The sequence below is a fragment of the Neofelis nebulosa genome, chromosome 1 (assembly GCF_028018385.1).
Source record: "Neofelis nebulosa isolate mNeoNeb1 chromosome 1, mNeoNeb1.pri, whole genome shotgun sequence".
In the NCBI taxonomy this organism is placed as follows: Eukaryota; Metazoa; Chordata; class Mammalia; order Carnivora; family Felidae; genus Neofelis; species Neofelis nebulosa.
In genome coordinates, this window is record NC_080782.1 from 39,650,092 (window position 1) to 39,667,937 (window position 17,846).

A 17,846-nucleotide genomic window follows, 5' to 3' on the forward strand; every position below is an offset into this window, starting at 1 on the left:
TGTCTGTCTCTCCTGGCAGACTGTGAATTCCACTTTGACAGCATTGTGCCTTAATCCTTTTATTTATGGGATACAGTTTAGAGTTTTATGTGTTGCTGAGCATATAGGAGGTAAATCATTTGGGTTGGAAAAATCTCATTGCTGGGACTTTTCATTTCTCCTTGTGTTAAAAATCATTGTTGTAATGACCTCTTTCTCTCAGTCTACTTCATGAAGTCATTGAGCTAGAAGTGATTCTTTGTGGGGGACCTCCCCCAGACACTCTTTACGTTAGGTTCCAGACTTTTCTTTACAGGTGTTCCCGCCCCAGCCCCATTCACCTCTCATCCTGATTGCTCCCACAGTCTTCTCAGAACTTTACTTGTACTCCCTTATCCTTGCATTTTTGAACTTGGATCAATTTCATTACAGCATCATCCAAGAAGGCAGCATAAGACACCATTTTCCTAGGACCTATATCTATCATCTATCAACTTTATGTTTCTGAGGACTCATTTCATTTCCTTATGATCCAGTCTCACTTATGCCTCCCTTCACAGTGACAAACGGTGAAGCCCGGTTCCAGCTAACATAGCCTCAGAATGGCCCATGCTGACAGTTCACTGGGATTACAGTCTGTATTATTACTGCATTCTTACTCCAACTTAATCACATTAGAAGCATGTGGTAGGGGGCAGGGCTTTGCACCATAGTTTGGTTAAAGGAAATATAAATTGGCCGGACACAAAGCCTGAGCTCTTTTCATGTTCAGCAATGGGGGATCTCCCACAGAACACTTCATTGTTTTACCCTATCATTATTCCCCTAAAGGAGACACTGGGTTGATAATGTTAATTGTTGAATGGAAAGCCCAGAAACTTAGTTTGTGCTTTAGAAATTAAAATTTAAAGGGGCGCCTGGGTGGCTCAGTTGGTTGAGCATCCGATTTCGGTTTAGGTCATGATCTCGCTGTCTGTGAGTTCGAGCCCCGTGTCGGGCTCTGTGCTGACAGCTCAGAGCCTGGAGCCTGCTTCGGATCCTGTGTCTCCCTCTCTCTCTGCCCCTCCCCTGCTCTTGTTCTGTCTCTCTGTCAAAAATAAATAAAACATTAAAAAAAATTTTTAAAAAGAAATTAAAATTTAGCAACTGCTGTTATAACTTTAACTTAACAATACAAGGTATTAGAATATAATTCTAAATGAGGAAATAATTCCACTTCTTCATAACTCTTTGACTCAATATACTTAGTAGCTATTTTACATACTTCTCTTTCTTAAACTTCTTTGTCATTCTGTGTTACTTGAATTTCATGAAAAAAAAATCAGAAGGCCCTCCTTTCAGTGATTCCATTTATATTTCTCACATTCACTTTCTTCCTCTTTCTTCTCTACCCCCTAAAAGAAATGAAAACCATCCACATAATAAATTCATTGTAATTCAGCAGATATATATGAAGTGACTTCTTGATTAAGTACTAAGCTAGGTGTCATGGGCAATTAAAAAAAAAACTGTAACTTTGTCCCTCAGCCCAAAATACTTCCAACTTAGAAATGAGGTAAAATCTTATATTTGGATGAGTACTACAATGATAGTGTATCATGAATATAACAAAGGTGAATGAGGCAGAACAATTATTTGATCTTTACGAGGAGGTAGCTCAATGTTGTAAAGCAATGTTTTCTAAATTATGTTGCTTGAGGTGTTAAATATGTTCTTCCCCCAAAATATTCCCTTAAATAGGAATAAAATATATCAGGTCTTTCAATTCATGATTCACAATGCATATTTTCATATTAAAGACTCAGAGCATTTTCAAAAAAATTTGCTTATGAATCAGAGTAGAGCAACTGGGAACAGAAGAGAAAGCCTTGGCCTTTTGCATTTGAAATTTGTGGCATTTTTTTTTACTTAATATAAATAGCAGAAGGAGAAAGAGAAGCAGACAAAGAGATAAAGGGAGAGACCGAGAGAGAGAGAGAGAGAGAGAGAGAGAGAGAGAGAGAGAGAGAGAAGGGACCCCGTGCTGTAAAGATACATGTTAACTTTGTGTTACCCATTGTTTTTCAAGATTACTTGACCATGGAATTCTTTAAAAATCATAGCGAGTAACATACAGAGGGTGCTAGTACTCCCTAGAAAAGGGGTCAGGGAATATTAGCTCATGGCTTAGCTGAACAAGGATGGTAAATCTCATGTTTAAGTGGTTTTGAATAAATGTTACAAACCTCTGGTTCATATAACAGAATCCTCTATCAGTTGTGTGCCTGATTTATGTGATAGCCTGAATCTTAGTTCTCTTTGGTCTTAGATTTAATTACATACCTATATCTTTTGTTCTACTTAATCAGGAAGTTCAAACTGTGTCTCCCTAGGAAGTAAAGGCTTCCTTTCCAGTTGTCTCTGAAAAGTGACTGTTGTACTTGTTCTACTCTCTTTTTTTAAATGTTTATTTTTGAGAGAGAGAGAGCGCACGCGTGTGCGCGCGCAAGTGGGGGAGGGGGAGAAAGAGGGAGACACAGAATCTGAAGCAGGCTCCAGGCTCTGAGCTGTCAGCACAGTGCCCGACGCCGGGCTCAGACGTGGGGCTCGAACTCAGGAGCCACGAGATCATGACCTGAGCCCAAGTCAGATGCTTAAATGACTGAGCCACCCAGGCTCTCCTTGTTCTACTCTTTATAAGAATATTTTGTTCCTATCTTCCCATGCTGTTTTACTAATGCCCTAAGCTGCTCTTTTTCAATTTTCTCTTCAAGAAAGCCCACATCTAGCCGGTTGCTTCTTTTAACTGCCATCCCTGCTTATTTATTTCCATTCAGCAAACATGCCTAGAGTCTTTCCATCTCCATTACTCCTCAGCAGTCTCTACTTAACTTCTACGCTCTGGTTTTTGTATCATTCCAACACAACTGGCTGCCTCAAGTCAAATATGATGATTATTGGCCATTTTTCTTTTTCTCAGTTCCTAGAATGATTTCAGTTCCTTATAATCTTTGACATATTCTCCACTGAAGACTGCTTTGGTTTCTCTATTCTACATTTGTAAACCCACCGTCTGTTCTTTACCTGAGTACCTACTAAGGGGACTGCATCTTCCTCCCTCCATGAGCCCTTTCACTGTGAGACAATAAATGTACTTGTACTTCTGTCCTCCTGCCTCCTCAAAATCTGTATGCCTCACTTGGCTAACTTTTTATCTTGTTATTTCATTATCATCCTTATTTGATTCTGTTGCATATATATGTGTGTGTGTGTGTGTGTGTGTGTGTGTGTGTGTGTATATAGTATCATATATAGTATCAAGTATAAATCTGTTTTACCTGCCTTAACTTATACCCTAAGCTAGGACTAAAACTGGTTTATTAACTGGGTCCCGTTAATACTCAGCAAAGTGTTACATGTGTTTGCTTTGTGATTTGACCATTTTCCTGTGATGAAAATCAATAAATGCCACCCTTTTCTGGAAAAGACACAGCAGGCCTTATTCTGTCTGATTCGTAAGGAAATATGCAGCCCACTATCAGCCAGGGACCTACACTGAGCGTCATTTCCCTGAGATTTGAGATTCCACTGCCCCCAGTCTTCTCATTTCCCACACATCTTTATGTCTCTCTTTTTCTGCTTATCATTATTTCCCTGCTATCTCAGTCTTATGTGAAATGTTACAGTCATCTAGTAAGAATGTATGAGGGTCAATCATAAGCAAAGCAAAACAGCAGCATGGGATAAGAGAGTACCAAAAGCTATGACATAGTCCATGCTCCTTAGCCCTGCTTGCTCCTATATATAATGCAGTTGGGAGATAAAGCATGCATACAAAGAAGTTCAGAAGAATACAGTACTCCCAGGAGCAAAACAGACAAGTTTGCTTCAGGGGTTAGAGAAGGGGAAGATCAGTAAGCTAGACTGGCGACTAGGTGGGAAGAGTTTTGCAGAGAAAGTGACTCTTTGTACCAGATCTTCCAGAATGGATAGAACTTAGCTTTGTTGGAGGGATGAGGAAAGGCACTTGGTAGGGACAGGGTTCATACTGGGGAGTCCTGAAGACGTGGGAGAACTAGAAAGGCTGTTGAGTGACTGCAGGTCAGGGGAAGAAAACTGAAGTTTACTTTACAGGTCTTGTATTTCCAAGGAGCAGCTTCAAGTTTTATCTGTTTTCTATTTTAAGTAGAATAAAAATTCCATTTAGAGTGTATTTTAAAGTCGTTGATGTAGGCAATGGAGAGTTAGTGGAGATTTTTGAATAAGGATGTTATGTAAGCAGAATTTCAAGGCAGTTAGCCTTACATTTATTTATGTAAGAGCTGAGGAGATGGAGCTGAGGAGAATGAAAATAGGAGGAAGACCAACAGCGGAAAGACCAACTATTGCCACGGTCCAGGTTGAGTGAAGTGAGGTCTGGCCTGAGCCAAGGAAGAAATGCAGAAACACAGATAATAATAGCTGCCTTAAGTCTGGTTTCCCAGAAGCAAACCCTGAGAAAATGAGCCAAGTGACAGTGATTTACTAAGGGAGTGCTTTTAAAAGAAAATAGTAAGAGATTTGGGGGAGCAAAACAGAGTAACTACTGAGAAGAACCAAGGGTGTGATTTCAAGTGAAATCAAGGCCTTCAGCTAATCTGAGTCAAGGGGCTGGTCTTTCACTGTCTGTACTCAGGCATTGCCTGTGGAGCTTGGCAAAAAGCGATAAAGGAAAAAATTTCCAGGCACTCCTCGCTCTTTGAACCTTTGGAACAAAGCAGATCTAGCAATCCAAGGGCAGACGGTCATCTGAAGAGACTCATGTGGAGTGTTAGAAGCAAAGTATAAAGAAAGGGTGAGGCAACTGACAGTTACAAGTTATCTAAAGAATAAACTTATAGAAGTGAGATATATGTTAAGTAGGTAGAGAAAGACAGACAGGGAGAGAGAGAGAGAGAGAAGGTATAAAGCACTGATTTCTGACTTACCAAGAGGCTAAAATTTTTCTGCTGTTCCTGGTGTCCAGATAATCCAATAGTCCATAGTAGGTTTTATAAAATATGTAAAGTATTTTGAAATGTCAAATATTATGGCACAAAGCAGCCTTGTTTAATTGGCATAAATTCTTCCTCTTCTCGTGTGAACTCCTCCCCATGTATCAATGTGATACTGTCTTTTTCCTGAAGAGTTAATAGTTTATGACCAGAATTTGATTGCACTCAATAAATGGGAGCAAAATACGCTCATTAGTACAAAGGAGTAGGACTGTCGAGCAGTGTTATGTGCAACCACATTTGAGATTCATGGCCATAACTTTAAAGTGAGACCAGTCTACAATTTGTGTGATTTTTGTGTAGAAACATTTGAAGTCACAGAAGCACAGAAAGTAAAGGAGATATTTGGACTTAACCAGAGTTGGAGGTTAGCCATGTGAGTTAATGGAGGGGAAAAAAGGTTAAAGGAGTTAAAGTTTGCAAGTAAATGATTGTGGTGATGGACCATGGAATCTAAGCTAGGGACAAAAAAAAATGTAGGATCTCTGAATTAATTGCAAGTCTTGATATGGTGAAGGAATTGGTGACAGACATAAATGAGCTCAAGTTAATGGTAAAACACTTGAAATTGAGATTGAGGTGCTGCAGTTTTTCCAGTTGACAAGGTCAAGGATAAGACCTTGAGAGTGGATGACATAGGTGATGTAGAGGAAAAGATTACTAAAGATGAGGAAGTCAAAGAAATAAGACTAGATTGTTCAATATTTTATCCAAATGAGAGACTACAGTGTTCAGTAGATTCACTCAAGTAGTAAAATGTCCAAGAATAATGACAGGAATGACAGTTTTCAAAGTTCTTTAGCCTCCTGCCTGATCAAACAAAAACAAAGGGAAATAAAAACAAAGAAACTCTGTAAGATGTCCTGAATAGATGAGCAATTAACTTCCACAGCAGCATTTATTCACCTTGGTACCAAAAAATAAGCATAATGTTTATCTAAGTTGCAAAATCATTTTACTTTTATTTATACTGAACATTTCTATACACAAAGACAATGTTGAACCTTCATGGTTTCCCTTAATAATTATACAGTGTCTCCCTAGATTATTAATTAAAACCTATGAGGGTCATTTGGGAGAATAATTTTAAATCTGTGTTGAGAGTAATGGATAACTATCCGAACAACTTAATTATGATTCAAGGAAATAACCTGAATTGGATTTTGAGTGTATCCTCATCCATTTATTTATTTACTTATTTATTTATTTATTTATTTATTTATTTAGCATAATTAGTTGGTTGTAGCCTGCTTATATTTCCAAAAGGACTTTTGGTCATCTTTATTCCAATTATAAGAGCACACGGCTTTGGGACTGATGGTGACAGATATTCAGTGAAAGATATATTCATAGAAGAGCAGGGCTATCCTGGACATAGATTGAGGGATTGCATGTTCAGTCAGCTTATTATATACCTTATCTTACACTTACGTATGCTATCTTTTTCTTATTTATCCTATACCCAACTAAACAACTCTAAGGAATGATTAATGTGTTCTGTTTCTATTTTTAAAATATGATGCTTGTTTGTTTGCTTTACTTGTATTATATTCTCCAGTAGATCTCAATTAGCTAGATAGCTCATTTAATTCATCAAGTAACAATTCATCAATGGCAGCAGCATTTAGCAGAAACTAGTAGGATGAGGCGACACAGAATGCAGGGAGTTCAGGGAGGTGTATTTCTGTAGAGAGGAAGTAGACTGATGGAAAAAGCCCTGGGATAAAAGATTCACATCTTAGACTAGACTTTTCTGCCCTTTCACTGTGAGGAATATTTTAAACTTAAATTTCTCATTTATAAAATGTGATACCAATTAATGTTATTGTAATCTGAATAAATTAGGGGAAAGCTTTTCAAAAGGCATTAAAAATATAGGATACTATTCTCACTTAAGCATAATGGTGTAATTGCTTCAAGGCGTCTAGTGTACTCTAGAAGGTGGCTCAAAGATGATAAAGATTATTTTAAATTAGAAGGTAGTCTTGTTGGTTTCTGCAAATGCCAGAGTATGCTTCTGGTTTCAAAGAAGACCCAGCTGTGGAAATGTATCTATGAGTCAGACATGTAATTAAAGATTTCTGACAATTGTAACATCCTCAAGGGAGGCTGGAAGGTAGATGCTGAACCTTCATGCCACTTGGAAGTAAGATCAGAATTGGAAATAGGATGGGTATGAAAAAAGCACTAGAGGCAACTTTACCACTGAGCAAACTAAGCAATTGCCTTAGCAAGAAGGCAGCCTTGTCTCAAATTGCTTCCCCAGGACCCAAGAAATGAAGTGCCCGGAATTTCTACATTAAAAAGACATTCATTTGGGTATAGAATTTCTGAATTTCTCATTTTGGGGTGGGAAATTAAACAAAAAGTTATCTTCACTCACAATTCTTGATGTAGATTGATCTATTGGTTCACATCAATATTTAAAAGTAGGTATAGAAAAAGGATAAGAAAAATGGGCATCTGTAAGGGAGAGGGGAGGAATACAGAGCAAGGGAAATCCAATCTGGTGTCACTTTACCCTATGTATCATTTTGCTCCATGATGGCTCTGCAGTTAGCTGCCCACATTATCCTATCTGTGCAAAGGAGGGAACGAAAGGAGGAAGGTAGAAAGAAGGGAAGACTGAACAAGAAAAGGGGTGGTGGGGAGAAGGGCTGGTGTGAGAGAAATGGAAGCTATGCCTGAGCTAGATAAAGCCTGAAGCACATGTGTGCCCTCCCCAGATACATGCCCCACTTACTACTCATCCAGCCTCATCTGGTTTCACTTCCCCTCACAGCCTAGTCCAGGCTTACTGACTTTCTTTCTGTTCTCAGGACACCCCTACTTTTTCCTCATCTCAGCTTCTTCACATACTGATTGCCCTTGTGTGGATCCATCCTCTCACTCTGTCTCCATCCAGGACAGGTCTCCACCCTCCTTGCACCTTTCAGTATCAATTTGAATATCACTTCGAAGAGGCCTTCCCTAACCCCCCATTTTGAAGTAGGGCCCTAGGTTTACTTGCTAAACAGCTTTTCCATTTCAGCCCTCTCTCCATAGTTTGCAATTGAACATGCATTGGAATGATTGTTGAATCTCCCTCTCTCTCTGATTCTCTCTCTCTCTCTCTCTGATTCTCTCTCTCTCTCTCTCTCTGATTTTCTCTCTCTCTCTCTCTCTCTCTCTCTCTCTCTCTCTCTCTCTCTCTCCCTCTCTCTCTCTCTCTCTCATTTAGAAGCTCCATGAAGACAGAGAGCATGTCAGTGCATTGTATCTTCTACCCCTCAAGGCTTGCCAGAGTCATTAAGTAGAAACTATTGCAGAGATAAACCAATTGTTTAAGAAGTTTAACAACAGCACTTTCATTCTTGTTCCTTGGGCTACGAATATCCACAAGTGGCAGTGGTTATTTCTGTCGGAAGGATTTGTATACTGATGAATTTTTGAACTATCTAAAAGACAAAAATGTATGACATCTGATCTACATGTTTAAACTAAAGAAAATTGAAATGGAATATTGCTAGATGGTTAACTCACAATGGCTTGGTATTTCAGGTTGGAATTGTACAGTATGGAGAAAATGTAACCCATGAGTTCAACCTCAATAAGTACTCATCAACGGAAGAGGTACTTGTTGCAGCAAATAAAATAATCCAGAGAGGTGGCCGCCAGACTATGACAGCCCTTGGGATAGACACAGCCAGGTATGTGGATTAAAAAATAGACCAAGGTAAAAAAAACTACACATGACCAACGGTTCACAATCAAGCCCTTTCGAGTGTTGATTGAGCACTTTCCTTGGCAATATTTAAAGTCATCTTTTTAAAAAACTGGATTCCACCAATTAGCTAATAGTTATAGGATCAAGTTTTTCTACAACATAGTCTCCCTGCCCTTCTTGTCTTTCCTCTTATTCTAAAGGTTTAAGTCATGGAAAATCAGTCATAAAAACTACTATAGTCTAATGCATCATGTTCTTGGGTGCTAAGACAAAATATTAGTGAATATATTTTCCCTTTGTTCTTTGTTTACAGCTTCTAGGAATCCCATTTTTTAAAAAAGAGGATTAATATTCATCCACTTCTACTCAATATGTATTTATATCCTAGTATGTCCATAATTTTACAGTACCTAATTTAGGGTTATTGAAGCTCTCAAGTAAGAGTTTTTAAGAAGCCAAATTCAATAGCGCTGTCTTTGAAATCATTTTCAGTGCAAAGACTGAAAGAAGTGGAAAGAACTTCATCATTTGCGCACTCTTTCTTTCTTCTGTTCTCCAAATTTCCTCTAATTCACATCTCTTCCTTCCTCCTGCACCTCCACGGAGAGCACATAATCCACTCTGTGGTTGAACTTCATTCTATGAGAAGCTACAGAACTGTCCTTTGATCACAATGTAGAACATTTTATTTTCTATATCGTTCCCAATTGCATGCAACTCCCATCATTTGCTGTTTTATTCATGAGTTGCCTTTAAAGCTAGTAAGGTTCTGATCAAAAACTAAACAATACCAAAATCACAGGAAATCTAATAAGTAATGTGACTAATACTAAGGATCCTTCTGTTACGTGTCTTCAACTTCTGGACCCTCATCTGATTTTAAAGAACTAATTACCCATTCCCTCACTTCACTTGTCTGCTAAGATCAGTATTTTAAGGGGGTTAAAATAGTTAATATGGATATTCTGAAGAACTGAGATTTTATGTGCAGCATTAGGCCCCTAAGTGTTAGAGAAGCATGTGGTTCTAGTTATATGGGGCTCAAGAGAAAATAACCACAAACAGATGGGGTAATTTTACATTTACCTGCCTTTCAGATCACCAATTTGCATGCACAGAGAGTGCACATGTTGAGGTGTGCTGAATGCACCTTCTTAAATAATTGACTAAATGTGACTGCACATTCAAAGTAAATCAAAGTGTTCTTTGAAAGCTCTGAGTCTGTAGGGAGCTGTGTATTTTCTAAAGGCATCCACTTAAGAATGAATATTCATCTTTGAAAACTAACTGAAGAAATATTCTGGCTGCTTTGCTCCTGCGTAAATACCACTCTAAATACCATAACCCTATATGGTTTTTGCCTACATGTTTCACAAAGGGTCTAGCTGTAGGGCACACAGTTTATTGAGTTTTGTATATAAATAGAACTCCATAGTGGTATTACTCAGTATCCTTGTACATTCTTTTTTCACATTGAAGCATATTTTTAATTGTTGTTTATTCCTTTCTAGCAGGGCCAATTGCAAACAATATTTTTAATTTTTTAGAATCCTTTACTTCTATTTTCATTGGATGGTAGTATTTGGGGGTCAAGGGCAATTTGCTGAAGATATTTGAAACAGAAAGAGTCTACTCAAGAGTTCTGCCAGTGGCTAGTTTTACATTATATAAAACCAACCCTTGTTTAGATCTAGCAGATTTTCTTTAAAAAATGTCTTTTAATTATCTCCATCAGCTGAGGTTCATTCAGTAATGACCTGTATCTTTGTAAGAAGTAGGAAGTTTTGGTGATCCTCTAAAGAATTAAGACCACAAAAAGGGTTGAATCATATGTGATATCCATGTCTGAACTTCATTTAAAGACTAGTCTTTAATATCTGTTTTCACCTTTGTACATATAAAGTTGGACATCTACCTGTTTAGTGTAGAGGGCAGAAATATGCAGTTCCTTAGTGATCAGTTGTTGTTTTTTTAATCGCTTCTCCTTTATTTTGAAATTTTTAAGAAAAATCAAAAATGTAAAAGAAAGCAAACAACAAAATCCTATGTACTCACCAAACAAATCAACAGTTGTTAATATCTTCTCATATTTGCCTTCAGTCTTTCTAAAGAGAAATAATCACAGATAAAAATCCCTTTGCCCACATCACTGGGATTTTCTCTCCTGCTCACAAGATACCTACTATTGTGCATTTACTGTGTACCTAAGGTACAACTAATGTGTATTGTGCAAACCATTTGGAAGGTTGGCTTAAGAGAAATGTTTTTTGGCATATTCCAAACTGCAGGTATTTGTCCTCATGACCAAACTAAAATATTTAAAAGGAGCATTCAGTACAATTGCTGCATTTTATACCAAAATCAAAAAAAAAAATATTATATGAAACCCTTTCATTGTTTCATTCCAAGTAAACTTACTTGACTCAAGAGAGGGAAGTGAGTTGAGTAAAAGAAAATAATACAGGGAAAGTGTGCCTCTGTGTGTGTGTGTGTGTGTGCACACGCGCCTGTGGAGAAGCACAAAACAAACAAGAATTTAAGTTCCCTTCTCTTTCAGCTCTTTCCATAAATGCTTTTTGAATTAAATAAAAACTCCTTTCTTTTCAGTTAGGGCATAGCATTTCCCTTTCTCTCCGTGCCACCTTCTCCCACCCCATCCCCAGCAGCCTGTGTCCTAAAACCTAGTTCAGACCAAATTTTTCATAGCTATTCCGGCCCCTTTTGTCCTCCATAGCCCTGCTTTATCACTGACTCAGACCACAACTGTCTGCAGTCTTTTATGACCATGTCTGATTTTCCCCCATACTCCTGTTTTCCCCCAGCTCCCCTCCTCAGCTCAGAGGATTTCCATACTGTTCTATAAATGTCAGAGTAGATGTGGCAGAAGTGAGGACAGAGCAAAAGTTTCTGCCAAAAGCAGAAGAAAAGAGGAGTGTTTATAGAGAAAGGAGTGGCTGAGAGAGTATTTGAGATCTGACCTTCTCTAGATCTGGTGTGTGCTCCAGTGACACCTTCCCTGACAAGTTTCCAAAGAATGAAATACTGCTGCCCTTTGTATATGGGATATGTGATGATCAGCAAAATGGTGACCTCTCCATCATCTGGAATAAATCTAAAACTATTACAAATAATGATCATCATGCCTCCCAGCTTGAACAATGGGTGTCAGTGTTGATCTTGGAAGGACAGCACTAGTCTAGCTACAGTTGTCACTGTTTTTCTTTTGTTTATCACTTTGCCTAACCTTGGGGTGGTGTTTTATTTGCTTCTCTTTTCTCTTTGATTTCTTCAGGAAGGAGGCTTTCACTGAAGCCCGGGGTGCCCGAAGGGGAGTTAAAAAAGTTATGGTAATTGTGACTGATGGGGAGTCCCATGATAACCATCGACTGAATAAGGTCATCCAAGACTGTGAGGATGAAAACATTCAGCGATTTTCCATAGCTGTAAGTACAGGGCTAGAAATGGCTTTCATATTCTGTTGTGAAGACAAGAGGGGTGTGTGTGTGTGTGTGTGTGTGTGTATATATATATATATATATATATATATATATATACACACACACACATCATGGTTGTGTTATGAAAGTGACACAGACAAGGTTGAGAAAGGAAAAGTTCTCCACTTGAAAGTAAACTCTGTGGAGGCAAGATAGGGTTTTTGCTCCCTTTGTGTCCCCAGGAAGAGAGGGCAAGAGAAAGAGAGAGACAGAAATAGGAAAGGAAAAAGAAGAGAAGAAAAGGAGAAGAAGGTAGGAAGAGGAACTGTGGGGGGGGGGGGCGGATGAAGAGAGGAATGGAGGAAGGGCAGGAAAGAGGAAGGGAAGGAGGAGATGGGAGGGTGGAAGGAAAAAGGAAGGGAGGTAGGAAAGGAGGGACTGAAGATGTGCTAGGTAAGAAATACGGTGCCTGCTAATTAATAATTCTTCCCACGATTTGGGAAGGTGGAAAATCAGGACAAAGCTCCTAATAATCTGCTAAAAGTGAACAATGGTATTTCCACACCTACAACTCTATGAGTTACAGGAAAGAAGCAAAAGGTCACCTAATTTTTTGTCTCTCTGGACAGTCTACACCAGGACTTAGAAGAAGAGTCCCTGTGATGGCAAGACTTTCTTTTTTTTTTTTTTTTCATATTTACTTATTTTTGGGAGACAGAGAGAGACAGAGCATGAGCAGGGGAGGGGCAGAGAAAGTGGGAGACACAGAATCCATAGCAGGCTCCAGGCTCTGAGCTGTCAGCACAGAGCCCAATGCAGGGCTTGAACTCACAGACCATGAGATCATGACCTGAGCCAAAGTGGGCCACTTAACCAACTGAGCCACCCAGGCGTCCCAGCAAGACTTTCTTATGTGGTTTTGTAGTTACAGTTATTCCTCTGCACAAGCCACTTTCTTGGCATTACTGGTGGAATGAGGAGGGATCAGGAGACTGACTTATTACTTATGCACTCTGTGCAGAGCCATTTCATCCCATTTCATAGCCCCTCACTGTGCAGCCAAAGTGAAGCAGCCAGCAGCTATAAAATGTTTTCCTATAATTGCATTTAAGCTGGGCAAGAAGAGAAAAAGGATTACAGAAGAAGAAATTTCCTTTAGTTCCAAGGAAAAGCCTAGCCTGCTCTTGATGATAGAAGATATTACATATAAAGTACTTTAGCTCTTTGTGAACAAATCTGGATTAATACAACAGCAATCCATTATTAATAACAAGTGTCTTTCAAATATAAAAAACAAAAAGGGGAGAGGGAGGGAGGGAGGGAGAGAGAGAAAGAGAGAGAGAGAGAGAGAGAGAGAGAGAGAGAGAGAGAGAGACTGTCAGAGTGCTTTATAGCTCTTATTAGTGATTTTTTTCTAAATCAACTTCTAATAGTTCCATGAACTAAGATAACTCAATTTTCATGGTGCGACCCCATGGAGAGGGACATTCAGAAAAAGAGAAATAAAACTTCTACATTTCAAACATGGAAAATAATTTAAATTGTCACTCATATAGCACTCTATAATCTACAGTGTTTTTTTTCCTGTGTCCTAGATACCTTTCTTTGTCCTTCATGGCACCCCAAAGAGAGGACAGCAACCTTTATTTTCCCCATTTTATGAATGAGAAAACCAAGGGATAGCAGTCCCCATGACTGTAGGTCACATGGCCAGGTCTCCACATCCCCCTTGACTGACCACATGTACCACACTGCCCTGGGCTGTTCTTCCCCATGCCCCAATCTTTCTTTCTTCTGCCTCGGGTCTCTGGAAGGTGCTACAGGACTATCCTAACCTGTTTTCACTCACTTCCTCTAACTTCCAAAGAGCACCATGGTTCTCTCCACCTCCTGCTTTTTGTACCAGAGCTAAAGGAACCAGCACAGAAATGCTAAGCATGTCCCATAATGTGATAACTTTAAGCAACAAAAGACCCATGGACATTTTCCAGAAGTAAGTCTAAGAAAGGTGGGTGGGGGGGGGGGGGATAGAGGACAGTATATTTTGGAGCCAGAAAGACCTTTGTTCAAATTCTGCCTTTGTGAGAGTGAATAAGTCACTTAATACTCTGAGCTTCAGCTTCTTTATCTATAAAGTAGGGTAATATTGTTTCTCTCTCTTTCAGATAAAGAACCAGTGAGATAATGACTATGAAACCATCTAGCACAATGGCAGGCTAGGCAACCAATAAATATTATTTTTCTTAAGGATCTTTAACTCAAGCAGTTTACAACCATGAAGTAATAAAATTATAGTGCTTTAGAACTAGAAGGAATTTTATAGATAAACTGTGTTGCCCTCTTGCACAGAAGCCTTCAGTGACTCCCCCATGCACTGTCAACCCTATTCTCAGCTTCTGAACCTTGACTAACGACTGTGTCCAGCCTTCCTTTCTAATCGTTCACTCTTGATTCAATAGCATGTGCCCTTTAAGGAGTCTTCTTAATATAAATTGTTTTTTTTTTTAATTAAGGCAGGAAACAAACATCTCAGAACTCTAACTGCTTAGCCTAAATTGGTTTTCACAAAATCTCTTTTATTTACAGTAAGTGAGAATAAGATATTACCCATAATTGCATTAATCTTCCAGGAGAATAATAAAATCATGAGTTCCTTTCCTGTTTTAATCAATGAATTATTATCAAATTGCTCTTCAAAATGTTATAAATAATATATGAGAAAATTTCACTTCAAGAATTGTTATTTTCCCAATTCATATTTCTTGTCCCCAGTGAACCTTGTATTTTTTAGTTTGTGCTGAACTAGGAAATAAGACAGTTATTTTACTTCCTCTTCTTGTGCATTCTTGGGCATTTCTACAGCTGCATTCATGCTTCACATGATCAAATATAGTTGAGGGTCTGCCACTGTTATCACCTGGACTGTTTCTCCTAGTCCATTTTTTTTACCCTCCATTTGATCTTGAACACCACAGACATGTTTTATGGGAGACAATGACCCCAAAATAATTGACCATTGAAAATTTAAGCACTCTAGGGGTGACTGGGTAACTCAGTCAGTTAAGCAGCCAACTTCAGCTCAGGTCATGATCTCCCAGTTCATGAGTTCGAGCCCCACATCAGGCTCTGTGCTGACAGCTCAGAGCCTGGACCCTGCTTCGAATTCTGTGTCTCCCTCTCTCTCTGCCCCTCCCCTACATGCACTCTGTCTCTCTCTCAAAAATAAATAAACATTAAAATTTTTTTTAACAAAAGAAAATTTAAGCACTCTATGATAAAACAGCAAACATGTCCCATTAAACTCTTAGATTTGGTGAGGGTCCTGAGCTGGTGTGAGTATTCTGTTCCAAGGTTTGTATTCTGTCACTTGTGGATATTAGACACTGCTAGCAGGAACCTGCTTTACATTCATATTCTAATCCTGGATGATAATGGCTGGGATTATAATGGCTGTGAAATGTGTATTATCTACAGCATTCAAATGAAAATCAGAGAAGTTAGAAAGTATCTTAGCATTCCATTCATTTGCACACAAAAGGCACTACAGTACATGTAAATGAATTGTACACTTTACATTTGACACATCTGCCTCAAGGGAGGTTCAATTCTGGATGTCTACTTCAGGTAAATATTAGCAGAATACCAAATGCCTGGGCTTGACATATTTGTATAAAGTGAAACAGAAGTAATTTATAAGTGTTATTTTGTATTTCTTCTCATTCATAGAAAATAATGTTTCTACAAGCTACCAGATCCTTGGGTGAAGGATCAAAACACATTTCTATTTTTATTTTTATTCTGTAATACAAATAGTTCAAACTGGATGCAAGTCACAATAATTCCTGGGAATTTTTTTGTTTTACACTTTCTTCTAAATATACATTCTCATGTTGAATCTGTTTCATTTTTATTCTTTAAGTATGTCAGTTGGGCATTTTCCTCACTGAACTTTATCCAGTTGTCTCTGTCACATAGAGCACTAAATGTCTGACATTTACATTACAACTATGAACCTCGACCATGCAAGGTCAAACCTCAAACCATGCATGGTCCAAACGTCTTTATAATTTTTATATGTATTTTCAACTGTATCACTTTATAAGTGAAATGGAAGTGAACACGTCAATGCAAAAGTGAATCTACAATATGGTCAATAGGAATTAAGGAGGAAAGATGGTGACTTTTCTGCCAAGGATGTCATATGACTTATAGGATAAATTAGGTAAAACATTGGGGACTCAGGGTTCTTCATGTGATGTAGGATTTGTATGAATCTAAAAGAAATACATGTGTAACAAAACTGCTGACAAAGAAGAAACCCAACAGTGTGTCCAGAGAAGAATAGCAGGTATAGAGTGAGGTGTTGAGCCAAACTCCAGTGATCCTGAAACTGCCACACGGTTATGATGGACACTCTGGAGGCTGGACACTCTCTGCCTTTGCCATGCTTTCTCTGGGGCATGCCCATCTAGCTGTGGGGAAATACTCAACTTTAAGAAAGGCATCTTAGAATTTCTTCAATGTAATAAGAGCAAGTGGGCCTTGGGTTTTCTCTCCCTCTCTGGACAGTTCTCAACATTCATTTCCACTAATTCTCTTCCCCCATCAAGTAGCTAAAGTGGGGAAAAGCACAGATTTAAACTATTTCTGTTGTTTGCATTTGCTTTTCAGCCAAGTAGACAGGTACTGAATTTTTGTGTTCGGGTACAATTTTGCAAGCTCCTCTTAGTGCCCTTCCTACCGAAATCTTGACAAGTAGTAAAGAGTTAAGTTCAAAAATCAAAAAGCTACCCAACTAGTCTGCTGATTTCCTTAGAGCCAGCTCTAGTATTCCTAAATTGCGCACGTCTTCAAAGCAACACAAAGTTCTTCACAGACATGAGGGCTTTATGCCTCACCCACACATTTTACAGATGAACACAGAGCCTAAGGAAGGAACAAGGAAGTGGATGAAGACCTGCATGTACAAATGCGAACTCCTCAGAACCCTTCCTGGGGATGCTGTGGGAAAGGGGAGAGGGTGTGACTCAAGCAGGAGGAAGGGGTCAAGAATGAATCTCCCAGCGCCTCTCACTAGGAGGGAAAACTCTAGAACTGCTGCATGGCCTGTCTGACTAGCTGTCACACAACTGCATTCCTACCATTAACATTTTAATGATTCATTTACTAATCTAAACCCTCATTCCTTTTATGATGCTAATAAACAAGTATGCTGTAGATCATAAATAGCAACACTTAAAACAGTAATTTTAGCTCTTTTCTAACTACAAGTGAAAAGCTATACCCTTCTTAATAAAAATATCAGTTTTTTTTAAAGTTTATTTTTGACAGAGAGAGAGAGAGATTGAGAGAGAGCATGAGTGGAGGAGGGGCAGAGAGAAGGAGACACAGAATCAGAAGCAGGCTCCAGACTCTGAGCTTTCAGCACAGAGCCCCATGCAGGGCTCGAACTCACAGACTGTGAGATCATGACCTGAGCCAAAGTCAAACGCTTAACCGACTGAGCCACCCAGGTGCCCCCAAAATATCAGTTTTTAAATCTACCATTTTGAATCTCACATTAAAAAAAAAAAAAAAATACACGCAGATGCCTAGAACAGGCAGCCAAAGGGGAGTTTGGGCAGCCGGGTGTTCAGAGGAGAGGGACAGGGGTCTGTGGCCAGAAGACCCAGTGGAGACTGAGACTGACGTCTCCACCTGTGCCTGCCCACC

The 17,846-nt window shown here is 39.0% G+C and overlaps 1 protein-coding gene across 2 annotated transcripts in view; it reads left to right on the forward strand.

The window, feature by feature from the left end:
- Positions 1-17,846, forward strand: part of ITGA1 (integrin subunit alpha 1) — a 170,037-nt gene that overhangs the window by 82,207 nt on the left and 69,984 nt on the right. For both annotated transcript variants that reach the window (XM_058719426.1, XM_058719436.1), the window contains exons 7-8: positions 8,532-8,680; positions 11,990-12,140. In XM_058719426.1, coding sequence (XP_058575409.1) covers positions 8,532-8,680; positions 11,990-12,140 — 300 coding nt within the window. The remainder of the gene's footprint in view (positions 1-8,531; positions 8,681-11,989; positions 12,141-17,846) is intronic.